The 14701-nt window shown below is 31.0% G+C and overlaps 1 protein-coding gene across 2 annotated transcripts in view; it reads right to left on the bottom strand.

Annotated features, from left to right (window-relative positions):
• Positions 1-14701, bottom strand: part of LOC139489603 (E3 ubiquitin-protein ligase RBBP6-like) — a 37883-nt gene that overhangs the window by 12595 nt on the left and 10587 nt on the right. For both annotated transcript variants that reach the window (XM_071276201.1, XM_071276202.1), the window contains exons 5-11: positions 5874-5927; positions 5264-5352; positions 4723-4831; positions 3808-3962; positions 2991-3160; positions 1958-2216; positions 225-306 (exon numbers count right to left, since the gene is read on the bottom strand). In XM_071276201.1, coding sequence (XP_071132302.1) covers positions 225-306; positions 1958-2216; positions 2991-3160; positions 3808-3962; positions 4723-4831; positions 5264-5352; positions 5874-5927 — 918 coding nt within the window. The remainder of the gene's footprint in view (positions 1-224; positions 307-1957; positions 2217-2990; positions 3161-3807; positions 3963-4722; positions 4832-5263; positions 5353-5873; positions 5928-14701) is intronic.

Below are 14701 nucleotides of genomic sequence, written 5' to 3'. Positions count from 1 at the left end.
GTCATGCCTGGGCTCTCTATAGCTTTCTATACAGTATGGTTTTTCTGATTGTTAAAAGCTGTATGGTAACCTAAAGTTGCTTTCATCTACCTCGTTTAGATATGTAGGCTGTTTGGATCATTAGAGATTACTTTGCATTAATGTCAAGAAAATTATCAGTTCTTTTGATACATGGCTGTAAGTTCCTGTTAACTTGTAAAATTTTCTCTGTTATTTTTTATTACCTTTCCCATTTCCTCTATAGCTTGATTCTCATCTAAAACAGGTGTTTCTGGTTCAGTTTCGGCTGTTAGATCTATTGTTTTACTGAAAATATTAAATCCTAAATGTTATATGCAGCTATGATTTCTTTTAATGTGATAAACAAAAGTCATTTGACAATGATTCTAATAATTAAGCATTCAGCTTTCAAATATCTGAAATGCAGCTTTCAAACATCTTAAATAACAGTAATTCCAGCATTTTTATATAATGATTTAAGTTAAATAAAAAAATAATCAGTTATTGAAAACACTTAGGGATTTATTATATAAAACAACCAGATGTTCTGCAGTGCGCAGCTTTATATGACCGCAGAGTTCAAATCCTGAACAGTTGGGGAAAGTATTGACACAACATTCAAGCTTGATCAACTCTGAATTTGGATTGTGATTAAAAGTTGACACAACACAGGTTTCTGACACAGAATGAATGTGGTCTAAGAACTTAAACTTAAAAACTTAAAAATTTTAAATTGGACATTTACCTTTTATGGTCCAATATCCAAAATCTAAATACATGGTTAGATTCAGCATATCAAAGAACCCCAAGAATTCATTTTTTTTTAAAATCAAATAAAGTTCAATTTTGGACCCTTTAGACCTCAATGTGGACCAATTTGATAACCGAGCCCAAATATCAAAAATCTAAATACATGGTTAGATTCAGCATATATCAAAGAACCCCATATATTCCATTTTTGTTGAAATCTAACAAAGTTTAATTTTAGACAACGATTTGGACGAACTTGAAAACTGGGCCTATAATCAAAAATCTTAAAACATGTTTAGATTCAGCATATCAAAGAACCCCAAGGATTCAATTTTTGTTAAAATCAAACTAAGTTTATTTTTGGACCCCGATTTGGACCAACTTGAAAACTGGGCCTATATTCAAAAATCTAAGTACATGTTTAGATTCAGCATATCAAACAACCCCAAGAATTCAATTTTTGTTAAAATCAAACTAAGTTTATTTTTGGACCCTTTGGACCTTAATGGAGACCAATTTGAAAACGAGACAAAAAATTAAGAATCTACATACACAGTTAGATTCGGCATATCAAAGAACCCCAATTATTCAATTTTTGATGAAATCAAACAAAGTTTAATTTTGGACCCTTTGGGACCCTAATTCCTAAACTGTTTGGACCAAAATTCCTAAAATCAATCACAACCTTCCTTTTATGGTCATAAACCTTGTGTTTAAATTTCATAGATTTCTATTTACTTATACTAAAGTTATGGTGCTTATTTGGGCCCCTTTTTGGCCCCTAATTCCTAAACTGTTGGGACCAAAACTCCCAAAATCAATCCCAACCTTCCTTTTGTGTTCATAAACCTTGTGTTTAAATTTCATAGATTTCTATTTTCTTATACTAAAGTTATTGTGTGAAAACCCAAGAAAAATGCTTATTGGGGCCCTTTTTTGGCCCCTATAAAAAATAACTATCTCAAAACTTTCATCTAATAATTTCTACCATTTGATTATACATGTTCAACATTTTCAACAGCATTTATATTTTCATAATGGTTAGGCTTTGCAAATTTTTACTTATGTAATTTTATGAAAATAAATTAAAAGTAATGCAATTAATCAATTCCCTATATATTTCATAATTAAATTGTTGCCAAAACCTCATGTATTTATGGTAACAAACAAAAACTGTTTTAACACGGTTATATTTTAGAATACTAACCTTGTATCTAACCTGAGTGGAGATGATGTAACTTCTATTGTCATTGGGGTACTGGTTGCAGGTGTTATTCTTGGTGGGGGTGGCGGAGGGGGTGAGGGAGACCTTTGCTTCTCTGGTTTCTGATACAATGTTTCATTCTTGAAGTTATTTACAGAGACTCGTAATGACTTGTTGATGATTAATTTATCAGGTGAGACATTTTCCTCATGGCAAGTGGGACATTTGTGATCATCATCCTCTACTAAATGATTTCTTATACCTGTAATGAAATAGTCAAAATATGACAGTTTGAAAATCATGTTTTCTGACCATAAACTCAATTTCCATTCAATCTTGTGAAGAAATTCTACAATGGGAAAATACTGTACATAGCTGTAATATAAAACCTTGTTACTTCAATTTATTTTAATATAAAATACTCAATGGAGTACGTATGAGTAGTGTCACAGCCTTCCATTCAAAACAAAAACATTAGACATGTGCTCTAAACCAGTTTAATTGTACCATGTGACTTTACTCATTTAAATAACTCTAGTCATGTGTGCATGCTTTTGTATTTCTCATTGAATACAGAAAGCTCAGTAATCACATGACCAGAGTTATTTAAATGAGTAAAGTCACATGGTACAATAAAACAGTTTAGAGCAAATGTCTAATGTTTTTGTTTTGAATGGAAGGCTGTTACACTACTCATACGTACTCCATTGAGTATTTTATATTAAAATAAATTGGAGTAACATAGAGACCTAATGAGTAACTTTTTTGATTATAGGTTTAAAATTATGATATGCATAGTCAGAGTTCGTATATATCATACATTAACATACATGAAGAAAAAAAATATTTTTCTTTAAAAATGAAATTTTAAGAATTATTTTTTGAAGATTTATAGAAGTCAAACGGACTATAACATGCAAGTTTTCCCTAATCCATGAAAATTGGGACTCACGAAAATAAATGAATCCACAGTAATATCTATTTTTTTCAAATATCCACTGTTAAATCAAATTCATAACTTTCTAGTAAAACTTACATTCATCACAGTAACTATTTCCACAACATGGTATAACTACAGCATCTGTTAATAGATCTTTACATAATAAACATGTTAGTTCTGAAGGTACTGACACATCTTCTCTCTTCTCTTCTGGTAAAGCTGGTAAAAATGGGGGTCTCTCTTTCTTTCCTTTCTTAAATGCTTGCCTGTGATAGAAATGAACATATTTTACTTTATTTTTTCTATACAAGTATTAGTTTAAATACATTCAAAAAGCAACATTTTCACTGGTGGAGGAAGTGCCTGGAGAGAACTTTAAAAACTTCAGGAAAACTGGCATCAGTAACATGTTTAAATTTGAAAAGCAATGGTAGAATAGTTCTCAACTAATAAAAAAAAAGGTTAAATATTCATAGAGTAAAACAAATAAGTAATCGAATGATGTATGATTTATCTACATGAAAACGAATCTATTACGATTTCAAGACAGAAAATTGCTGCCATCAGACGTCTGAGCAATTTCGACTATCAAAAGACTAAAACCCATATTTTACAAGACCATGTGCCAAAACCGACAGTTTTACAGCCATGCATGCTGTTAATTTTCTTGTTTGAATGGTTTCAAATTCATCATTTCTGGGCTTTTTATAGCTTGCAATATGCATTATCTTTTTGACTCATTGTTGAAGAATGTGACTTATAGCTGTTATATTCTACATCATATTGTCTGTGGTGGAGAGTTGTCTCATGGGTAATCATACCACATCTTCTTTTTATTCACTACCTGATCTATTATCGTACAGAAGCATTGATGAGCTTTAAACACTGCACAATCCTTTTATGAAATACATACTGATCTATAGTAGGCACAGCAAATCTGCCCCCTCCAAGTGACATAGCTCCTGGTTCTGATTTCTTGGCAACAGTTAGGAAAGTATGAGGAATCCCTGTTGGTCTCTTCATTCTAATGTCATTTACTTCTGTTGTTTTTGGAGAACCAGTTGTTTCCTAAAATTAAAGAAACTTTTATTGAAAAAAATGCCATTTAATGTCTATATATTTTGCCATTTTATAACTAAATAATGAGAAATTTCATTTTTTTTAGTTAACTATATATATGGTTTCCATATTTAAACAATAACATAAAGGTAATCTCATTTTGGAATATAATATAAATATTTAAATACACAACCTTCAGATTCTGAAACAGACAATTAGTTGACTATCATGGAGATACTTGAAATCTATATCCAAGAATACAACGGGGATCTGTTCTGTCTGATATGTATCTTAAATAATCTTCTAATATAAAGCTACTATATAAACATAAACATTAGTGTCCTTACTAGTTGCATTAAAACACAGTACAGATGGCAGCATTAAGAATGATAATTTCACTATATTGCAAGTAAATGTGAATTTTTCTTAATTGTTAGTTTAAAAAATTTGCTATAACATTAAAGTAGCTATGTATGGCCTGCACTGGTTTGTTGCTTGTAAAACTTACCGTGTTTGCAACAGCATTTGGACAATTATGGATGAAATGTCCTGACTTGTCACATTTAAAACTCACCGTGTTGGCAGCATTTGGACAATTATGGATAAAATGTCCTGACTTGTAACATTTAAAACTAACCGTGTTGGCAGCAGCATTTGGACAGTTATGGATGAAATGTCCTGACTTGTTACATTTAAAACTCACCGTGTTGGCAGCAACATTTGGACAATTATGAATAAAATGTCCTGACTTGTAACATTTAAAACTAACCGTGTTAGCAGCAGCATTTGGACAGTTATGGATGAAATGTCCAGGCTTGTTACATTTAAAACATATATAGGATGGTGATGGTGTTCCTATGGGTAGCTTTTTCTGATAACTGAAATAATAAGTAATATTCTACATGATCACTTTTCCCTTAAGAACATGCAGTATTAAAAATATTTTCAATTTGGTTAAGTTGTTATAAATTATACCATGTTTATAAATCTTTCTTTTGAGATAACATTTAGAACCTTTTGGCACACTGTTTTGGAACTTTCATTTATTAACGCTACTCAAACTTGGTATTTGATTTGGCATTCCTTCAAGCAAAACTAATGTATCTTATGTAGAAGAAACTTGTATACCAATTTTTAATTCTAGTATCTTTGTTGATTTTTTGAAATATCAGTCCTTATTTACATTATTATTATTTTTTTTTAAGGTGTTTTAAGGCTTGAAATATTATCTTATAATAGCTCACAATTCATAGCAAGCTACATATTATACAGAGAACTTTTATCCAAATGAATATTTTAAGAAGTCCTACTTGGCTGGATCAAATTCTTTAGTGGACTGTGTCATCATTGCTTTAATCTTGTCCTCCTCAGATCCTACTGCTGTCACCAAATCGGCAATCTACAAGAAATTTACATGTTTGATGCATGTGAAATACATTTCATAAAACCGTATTTTCATAAAACTTGAACAAAATCCACAGGAATAATTTTCCTATAGTTTCAGAGTTTAATATGTAGACATTATTATTTTTACTGTTGCTGGATTACAATACAAAGTGTAATAAGGTTATTTGCATGGCCTATATTTTCATAGAAGTATGGTCTTTCAACTACTACATGTATTTCCAACTTATGTCTAATGCAAAATGAAAGACATTGACTTGAGATCTTCTTATGATGTCACTATGGGGATCCATGTTTAACAAATATAAAGTATATGTGGATCTCAACAAATAACCATAGTGTCTTTTTTTAAATTTAAACACTTCTTGATGCTTATCTTGCATGTGATTGACATTCATCTTTAGAAATAATGGACCATAAATCATGTCTTTTTAAAATTCAACAGCTAGACTAGTTTTTTTAAGTTTTCATCAAAACTACTTCTGTATTTATCAAATCTTATAAAGGTAAACCCACCTCTGCAAGGTTCTCCTTATTAATGACTGGATCTGGTAACTTGACTTGCGGTCCCTTTTTATAAAAGACAATCAAAAGCATTTAAATAAATTATAAAAATTTTAAAATCAACTTTCATATTACACACAATAGGACATTTAACATCATCTACTCTCTCCCTCTACTTCAGGTGACTTGTCATAGAACAATATACCAAGGAAAACTTAATTCAATAAACCTACTGTTGTTTCTTTGTATACTCCTTAATTTGATTAACTTGTTTACCAGTCATTTCTTCACCTCTTTATCATACATTCAACTGTACATATTTTCAACCATAACATCTTCTGCATCAAGTTTTAATTCGACAGACATTTGGCTACATCTGGAACTGTATGACAAAATCCCTTCAATTCTCTAATCTACGTCTGTGTAAATTGACATCAGTACTTGGAATATTTTTACTTTTCAAAAACAGACGAGTTTAGATCTTGATTTTTCTATAATAATAACATCAAGCAACATGCATGTAAGCAATTAATAATCTAATTAAAGAACAAAAGTTGTTTCAAGAAGTCAAAGTGTTTGTTAACAGGAAGAAAGAAAAGCAAAAACGAGACACGTCTTTAGTAATCTTGAATATGAAGGTTTTATTACAAATATCACACAAAAACGAGACAAGTATTTACTAATCTTGAATATGAAGGTTTTATTACAAATATCACACAACCTGAACATTATCCATGATCCATGTTAATTAGGTCATGGTTAGATGAATCCTACCAGAATGGCATGTATACCCTACACCAAATACAGTGAACCTATTACTAAAAGAATTTGAGGAATAGAAAGCTTAATGTTGGCAAAATGAGGGCAATGCAACCATGCTAGACTACATGTTAGCAATGCTTTCATTCAGTATACTAAATACATTTAACCTATAGATTATACTAGCTCGGAAAAAGACAACCATACAAAACAGGTCAATGTCAGATGAAACCTGTCAGCTCAAAGCACATCTAACAATCATTCCATAAACCAAATTTAATTGACCTAATGCTTATCAACTGGAGATATAGACAGAATCACCAAAACTGAAAAACTTCCATTGAACCATGATCAAAGGTCAAGGTCAGATGAAACCCGATATACAGACATGCACACTATTTAATCATTTCATAAACCAAATACAGTTGATCTTTTAATTATAAATATTTTCTATGATACAGATGTAAATACAAAAGCTTGACATTGACCATCAAATGTGATCAATTTCAGTCAGAAATTTACAATTATTTGATTTATTGATTGATTGATTGTTGGTTGCTTGACATCCAGTGGCAAATATTTCATGCATATTCAGGATGATACAATTATTCGATAAATGGACTTGAACACAGATATTTAACCTTAAATTTGATGACATAAGGTCAAGGTCATTTGAACAAATGTCTGACACACAAGCAGACTTAAATATCACATATAACAAAAATAGTTACCTATTACTCATTCAAATTCATTTGACAATATACCATAATCAATTATTTTAAGAAGTCAATGAACCATAAAATGAGGTCAAGGACAAAGGGTAAATGACAGACAGAAAAACAAAAACGTCTGAATACAAATTATGAGGCATATATTTCTTTATACAAATAGTTTATAGCGCTATTGATACTGTTGACTGATTGGCTGAATTTTCTGAAGGTAACCATAACTAAACTTAAAATATTTATTTTTTAATATGGTTATATTATAATGTATTCCAAAGTATTCTTAAGACGTATCATATACTGTGTATTGACACCACTAACTTGTAAATTTTTACTATGTCTAATTTGCATAATATCAATAGTATAACAATGCCATACATGTCATGTCATTCAGGTATGTCTTGTAAAAATGTATGTATGCCCTGTAGTTTGAGCACCAAAAAGATCAATAAAAAATAAAAATAAATTTTTTTAAAAAAAAGCAGATTTAAATTTTTTGGTTGGACCATACAGATTTACCTATACACAGGTTTTTACTCCACCTACTTTTATTGTTTGCAGATATCAATCGAAATTACAATGCTTGAGCAAACATTTATACAAAACAAACCAAGCAAGTCATCCAATCCTTTAACTTGCTAGAATCATGAACCAGATGCTCCGCAGGGCGTAGCTTTATATGACCTCTGCAAGAGGCCCTTTTGGCCCCTAATTCGTTGAGACCAAAACTCCCAAAATAAATCCAAACCTTCCTTTTGTGGTCATAAACCTTGTGTTAAAATTTCATAGATTTCTTTTAACTTATACTAAAGTTATTGTGCAAAAACCAAGAAAAATGCTTATTTTGGGACCTGTTCTTGGCCTCTAACTGTAAGGCAGCAACCATTTGATTTTCTGGGGGGGGGGCTATGGTTTTTTTTTCTGTGCAAACTTTTTTTTTCGCCTGTGGCGAAAAACAATCTATTTTTTTCACGACAAGTCGAAAACAATTTTTTTCTTTCAATTTTAGCATTACATATAGTGGCAGCTGAGAGTGAAACAAACAATTTTTTTTTCTCAGAATCAAAAACAAATAATTTTTTTCTCCAAAAACTGGAAACAAACTTTTTTTTCCAAAAAAAACCATAGCCCCCCCCAGAAAATCAAATGGTTGCTGCCTAAACACTGACTTAAACTTCCAAATTCAATCCCAACCTTCATTTTGTTGTCATAGACCTTATGTTAAAATTTCATAGATTTCTGTTTACTTATTCTTAAGTTATTGTGCGAAAAACAAAATAAAAGGCTTATTTGGGCCCTTTTTGGCCCTTAATTCCTAAACTGTTGGGACCAAAACATCCAAAATCAATCCTAACCTTCCTTTTATGGTCATAAACCTTGTGTTTAAATTTCATAGATTTCTATTTACTTTTACTAAAGTTAGAGTGCGAAAACCAAATGTCTTCAGACGACGAAGCCAACGTGATACCAATATACGACCAAAAAATTTTCAATTTTTGAAGTCGTATAAAAAAGCTGTAACAAATAACCCAAAGTTCATAAACAAACTGAGCAAGAACAATAGATGTGACGTGATGGAGAAAACATATTCAAAATGTCTTATATATCTATCATCTGTACTCTTAATTTTGCCCTCTAGAGGTCATAATTTTTTGTGTGTGTATGTTTGATTGCGGTCTCATTGATGTATAACTTATCTCCTTTTATTCATAAAACACACATCCCACCTTCAATGTCATGAGGAACAGATGTAAATAATAACATATTCTGTGATGACTGTTCTTACTTTCCATTATTGTTTTATATTACTTAAACTAAAGTTTTAGGTCTTTTTGGTTTTGATACTCTCAAATAACCTTATGAATTTGGTTTTGGAATCTTTTTGTATACACAAGCATTACTAATGGTTACTGTAAATAAAGAAATTATCGAGGTTTCTAATACTGCAAATAAATGTAATGAAACGGGTGAGTATTGCGATAATAAAAGCTTAAGTCTTATAACCAATACATGACATAAATCTGCTCAAATTTTTGTCCTTTCTTCAAAAATTGCAATTAATATATGCTTGGATAATTTCTCAATTTGCAGTATTCAAGAAACATATATAATTCATACTTAAAATGGGATTCACATAATCAATAAAATCAGAGTACATTTAAGTGATACATGGCTGTAGTTACTATAAACATGAATGACTGATTTATCTGGTATTAACTTATGATATATTTGAGTCTGATTTCTAACTTGTGTATATGATTATTTGTTCAATCATTCATCTGATCACCATTTCAGACTTTTAGCTAATCATATGTTTGTCAGGCTGGTTTACAACTCATAGTCTACGGACAGAAATACAAAATTTATTGTGGACAAGTTTGTAAAGATTTATAATTCAAACATGAGTTCAAATGTCAGGTCACCTACATTTGGTGTAAGTCATTATGGCAATTCAGGTCTAACTTCTGATACAAAACTTGCCAAAAAATTGGAAGTCTGTGACCCAGCTTACTTCCCAAAAATACACATTATTCATGCAGTGTATGAAAATATAAAATATTTGTTCGAGCTTTAGAATATAAGAGAAGTGAGGCTTGCCAAGATTTTCTCCTCATTGATAGTGAGCATCAACTTTATATTTTCAATCATACAAGGAACAAATGATGTTTTTACCCTGCAGTTTATATTAATATTGAACTTAACAGGTGATTTTAGCTGAATTTGTTTTTGAATGATTTAGCATGACTTTAATGCAACTGTGATGAGGACCCCTAATTGAACTAAGACATAATCAGTCATTAGAACATAACATTTTGCTCACAACAGAAGCAGGGTACCAGGAGTTTGTAAACGTTAATTGTTTAATGTTATCCGTATACCCGATGTAGAAGAAAGATGGACTGCAGATGACCATGTTGACATGCCGTTAATCACCATATTTCTATGTCCGTCGCTAAAGTGTGCTCAGGGGACAAAAATGGAGGAGGTGTCTATGAAAGAGATGATGTCCCCTCTTGCGTGTATTGTCACAAAGGGACACAACTCAAGAACAATAAAAGTGACGCCACCCAAATTCAAAACTCATCAAGTTTTGTGGTTAAAAGAATAACAATTTTTCCATTTGAAAAGGGCAAAACTCTAAAGCAGTAAAAATGACTCAAACCAAATTCAAATTTGATCTATGCATTGAGTAGTTGTATAACATTTGGTTGAGACAAACGATAATTAGAGAACTGAAACTAATTTTGAGGACATAAATGAAAGACGCCACAGACACAACTGACAAGGGTAACACTTTTAAAATGCCCCCCTTAGCCTAGCAGCGAGGAATAAATATTAGAAGTTTTACAAATGACCATTATGGGGTTCTTGTGTGTAGTTTAAACTGTCAGGTTGTTTTAACTTTATTATCAAGAATGACAAGTCTACTTGTATGTCAAAAGATAAAGAGTTCTATCCACAAAAGCTTTCTTTAAAAATCAACAAATTAACAGGTCTTATAGTCATGTATTGGCATGAAAGTACATGAAGTATCTTAAGGTGATAAGTCATATGATATATGCCATGTTATATATTTGTCACATGCTTTTATGTCTGTAAATATAGAAACATGGCCTTTTTATACAACAGGGTTCCTTCTTTTTGGTGTACCAATTGAAACGTGAAAGATATTTTTGCAAAATATATTATTATTGTGGGTAGTGGTAACTGACCGATTGAATTTTGATTGCTTAACATCCAGTGGCAAATATTTCATGCATGTTCAGGACAAATAGTGGTAGATGTAAATGACTATATATTGACATGATTGAATATATTTGAAGTCTAAAATACTGTTAAATCAAACGGATAGGTGCTTTTACCCCACTGTCCTTCTGGAAACACTTGGAACATAACTTGTGTTTTCCATAAATTTATAGGAATAATGGTTCAAACATTCTTAGGCTGGCGATCCAGATCAATGTGTAAATTTTGAGACATGACATTTTCATATCTTTCGTAAAGTATGCACAAATTTTCAAACACCCTTCCAAGATATATCTGATAAATAAAATTCTCCACAGGGTGCAGCTTGATACGACCACAGAGGTCGAAAACTGAACAATTGGGGCTAGTATGGACACAAAATTCAAGCTTGATACATCTCTGAATTAGGATTGTGATTAAATTTTTGACACAGCATAGGCTTCTGACATAGAGTGAATGTGAACTTAAAAATTTTTAATTTACCTATTATGGTCCAATATAAAAAATCTAAATACATGGATTGATTCAGCATATCAAAGAATTCAATTTTTGATGAAATCAAACAAAGTTTAAATTTGGACCCTTTTGACCTGAATGTGGACTGATTCAAAAACAGCGCCCAAAAATAAAAAAAAAATCAGATTCACCATATCAAATAACTCCTAACATTTAATTTTTGTTGAAATAAAACTAAGTTAAATCCCAATTTGGACCAACTTGAAAACTGGGCCCATAATCAAAATCTAAATACATGTTTAAATTCAGCATATCAAAAAAACACAAGGATTCAATTTTTGTTCAATTCAAACAAAATTAAATTTTGGACCCTTTCGACCTTAATGTAGACCAATTTAAAAAGGGGGGGAAAAAATTAAATCTTAAAACACAGTTAGATTCAGGATATCAAAGAACCTTAATCATTTGTTAATAATTCAATTTTCATAGAAATCAAAAAAAGATTAATTTTGGACCCTTTGGACCAATTTAAAAACAGGGACCAAATTCCAAAACCTTGTACAAGGTTAGATTCAAGAACCCCAAGAATTCAAGAATAAAACCCCATTGAAATTGGTCAAGAAATAAGCAATCTATACAAAGTATTAGAAAAGTATTGTTTTTGGCCCCTAATTCCTAACCAGTTTGGACCATAAGGCATAACCCCCAAAAGCAATCCCAACCTTCCTTTTTTGGTATGGAACTTTGTGGTAAAATCTTAATAAGATCCATACACTTACACACATGTGTGAGTTATTGTCAGGAAACTAGAAAAATATTTATTTGACCCCTTTTGGGCCCCTTGTTTCTTAACTGTTGGGACCATAACCCCCAAACCTTCCTTATGAGGTTATAAACCTTGAGTTTAAATTTCATAGAGATCTGTTCACTGAAACTAAAGTAATTGTCCAGAAACTAATTGTGTTCGGACAACACTGATGACGACGTGATACCAATATATGAACGAAATTTTTTTTTGCGTTCGTATAAAAACCTTCCAAATAAATTGGATAATCAATGTAGAAACTCAGTATTGATATCAGGTCTGTATTTTCATATAATAGTCACATACTTAGTCTACACAAGTCCAATCAGTGATGTTGGAATCAGTTGTAAGACCAAATTTAATATAGAGTGGAAGCTAGGAGAGTATTGAAACTGAAAATTCTAAAATGTTGTGAAAAATAACATAAAGGCATTCCATCACCTAGGGATAGGTGAAAGAATGCTCAAAATGCTTATTTTCTCGGAGTAATAATTTCTGATGTACTGAAAAGATTAATATTTGTTTTTTGTTCTATAGTGATAGAAACCATCTTGTCAATTGATACATTCTGAAGTGAACCTTGTGCGAGATTTAACGTAAAAACTCCTTGATCTTTTTCATATATATAACCAAAATACAAGACTAACATGAATATTCAAGAATGAAATAAATCATCTTTTAAGTAGATCTCTGAAACAGTTTAAAGGACAATTATTAATTCCCTACCTTGTTCTTGACAAGTCACCCAAAATAATGTAAAAACAGATCATTACAGTATTAGCTCTGGGTCTGTGTATAGCTGTTCTATTGGTTCTTCTTTGCTCACTGTTGTTGTTGTAGTTTCTGGACAGAGCATAATACTGTACTCTCACACACAATCATACACACCAACAATGAAACAAAGAGAGATACTGGTGTATTTTTTATTTGACAGATGATATCAAGATCATTGTAGATAAATGATATCCTCGTATTGTACGTCCTCCATTTGTAATAATTCAGCAATTGGAAATCCATGTCAACTCTGGATTATAAAGTTCATCGAACACCATATTATGTAAAGTTCATTTAGCATCATATCACGTAAAGTTTATATAACTGATCAGTTTAGTTCATGGATAATGTTTATAAAGTTCATCACATGGTTTCCACAGTTCTGCAGTTCAGTTATGTATCAAATGTCTTATAATTACATAGTTAATATATGGTTCTATGTAGTTCTCATACAGTTTTCCATGAATTTTTAATTTACAAATACATTGTATCCGTCATAATTTCAGTTTGACATACAGAGAAACACTCATATTTGTTTTTTTTTATTTTTGTAGAATTAAAACAATTTTGTCAACTCATCAGACATATAATATAAAGATAAGAATGTTATTTTTTATCATCTACACATGAATAACATTTTTCGATAAAGACAGTGTCACCTGCATATGCTTAAACATAGATCTTAAAATAATAATCAAATCAAAATAACATGTTTGACAAACATAAGACCACGTAGGATGTTAGACACATGCACATACAAACAAACTCTTATAAAGATTTCAAAGCTAACTATGGGTTTAGCTCATTGTTGGAAACTTTACGGTGACTGATAATTGCTCAATCTTTTTCTGTAGTACTTTATTGGTACTTGTCTGTACATAAATTAGACTGTTAGTTTTCTCTTTGAAGTGTTTGACGTTGTCATTTTGGGGCCTTTCATAGCTCATTATGAAGTATGGGCTTTGCTCATTGTTGAAGGCCGTACTGTGACCTATAGTTAATAATTTCTATGTCATTTGATCTCTTGTGGAGTGTCGTCTCATTGGCAATCATACCACATCTTCTTTTTTATATATCAATGGTAATCATATTAATTCTCATAATTTTTATATTTAGTATGCCTAAGGGTATAATTAACACCTATGGAAGCAACTGAATCTGTGTGAAAATGATGTACAACAGAAATACATGTAATGTATCTTTAAAAACAAATACTCCACAAGATAAAAATTGATGTGACTGGATAACTTGGTTCCCAGTTAAATTTTCTATCCAATGAACAATACTTATTCTTCAATCGTCTACTTTTATTTTCAAAATAGTACTTCCAAGACAGTGTAACAGAAACATAATAACAATAAAGGTAAATAAATTGAGTATTAAACCTCATAAAGTATCTTTGTAAAAAAGATATAACAATTGTCATGATTGTATATGGAATAAACATTCATTATAACAATAGTAAATATAAAATGTAACAAAATAGTGTATAATATAGCTGCCTCTTAAAGAGTACTGATAAGTTACAAAAATCATTAGCTAACAACAGTCAAAGATATACAGATAATTAAATA

This window comes from Mytilus edulis, chromosome 9, assembly GCF_963676685.1.
Source record: "Mytilus edulis chromosome 9, xbMytEdul2.2, whole genome shotgun sequence".
Classification (NCBI taxonomy): domain Eukaryota; kingdom Metazoa; phylum Mollusca; class Bivalvia; order Mytilida; family Mytilidae; genus Mytilus; species Mytilus edulis.
Note: the sequence above shows the minus strand (reverse complement) of the source record. Positions and strands in the feature narration are given on the sequence as shown.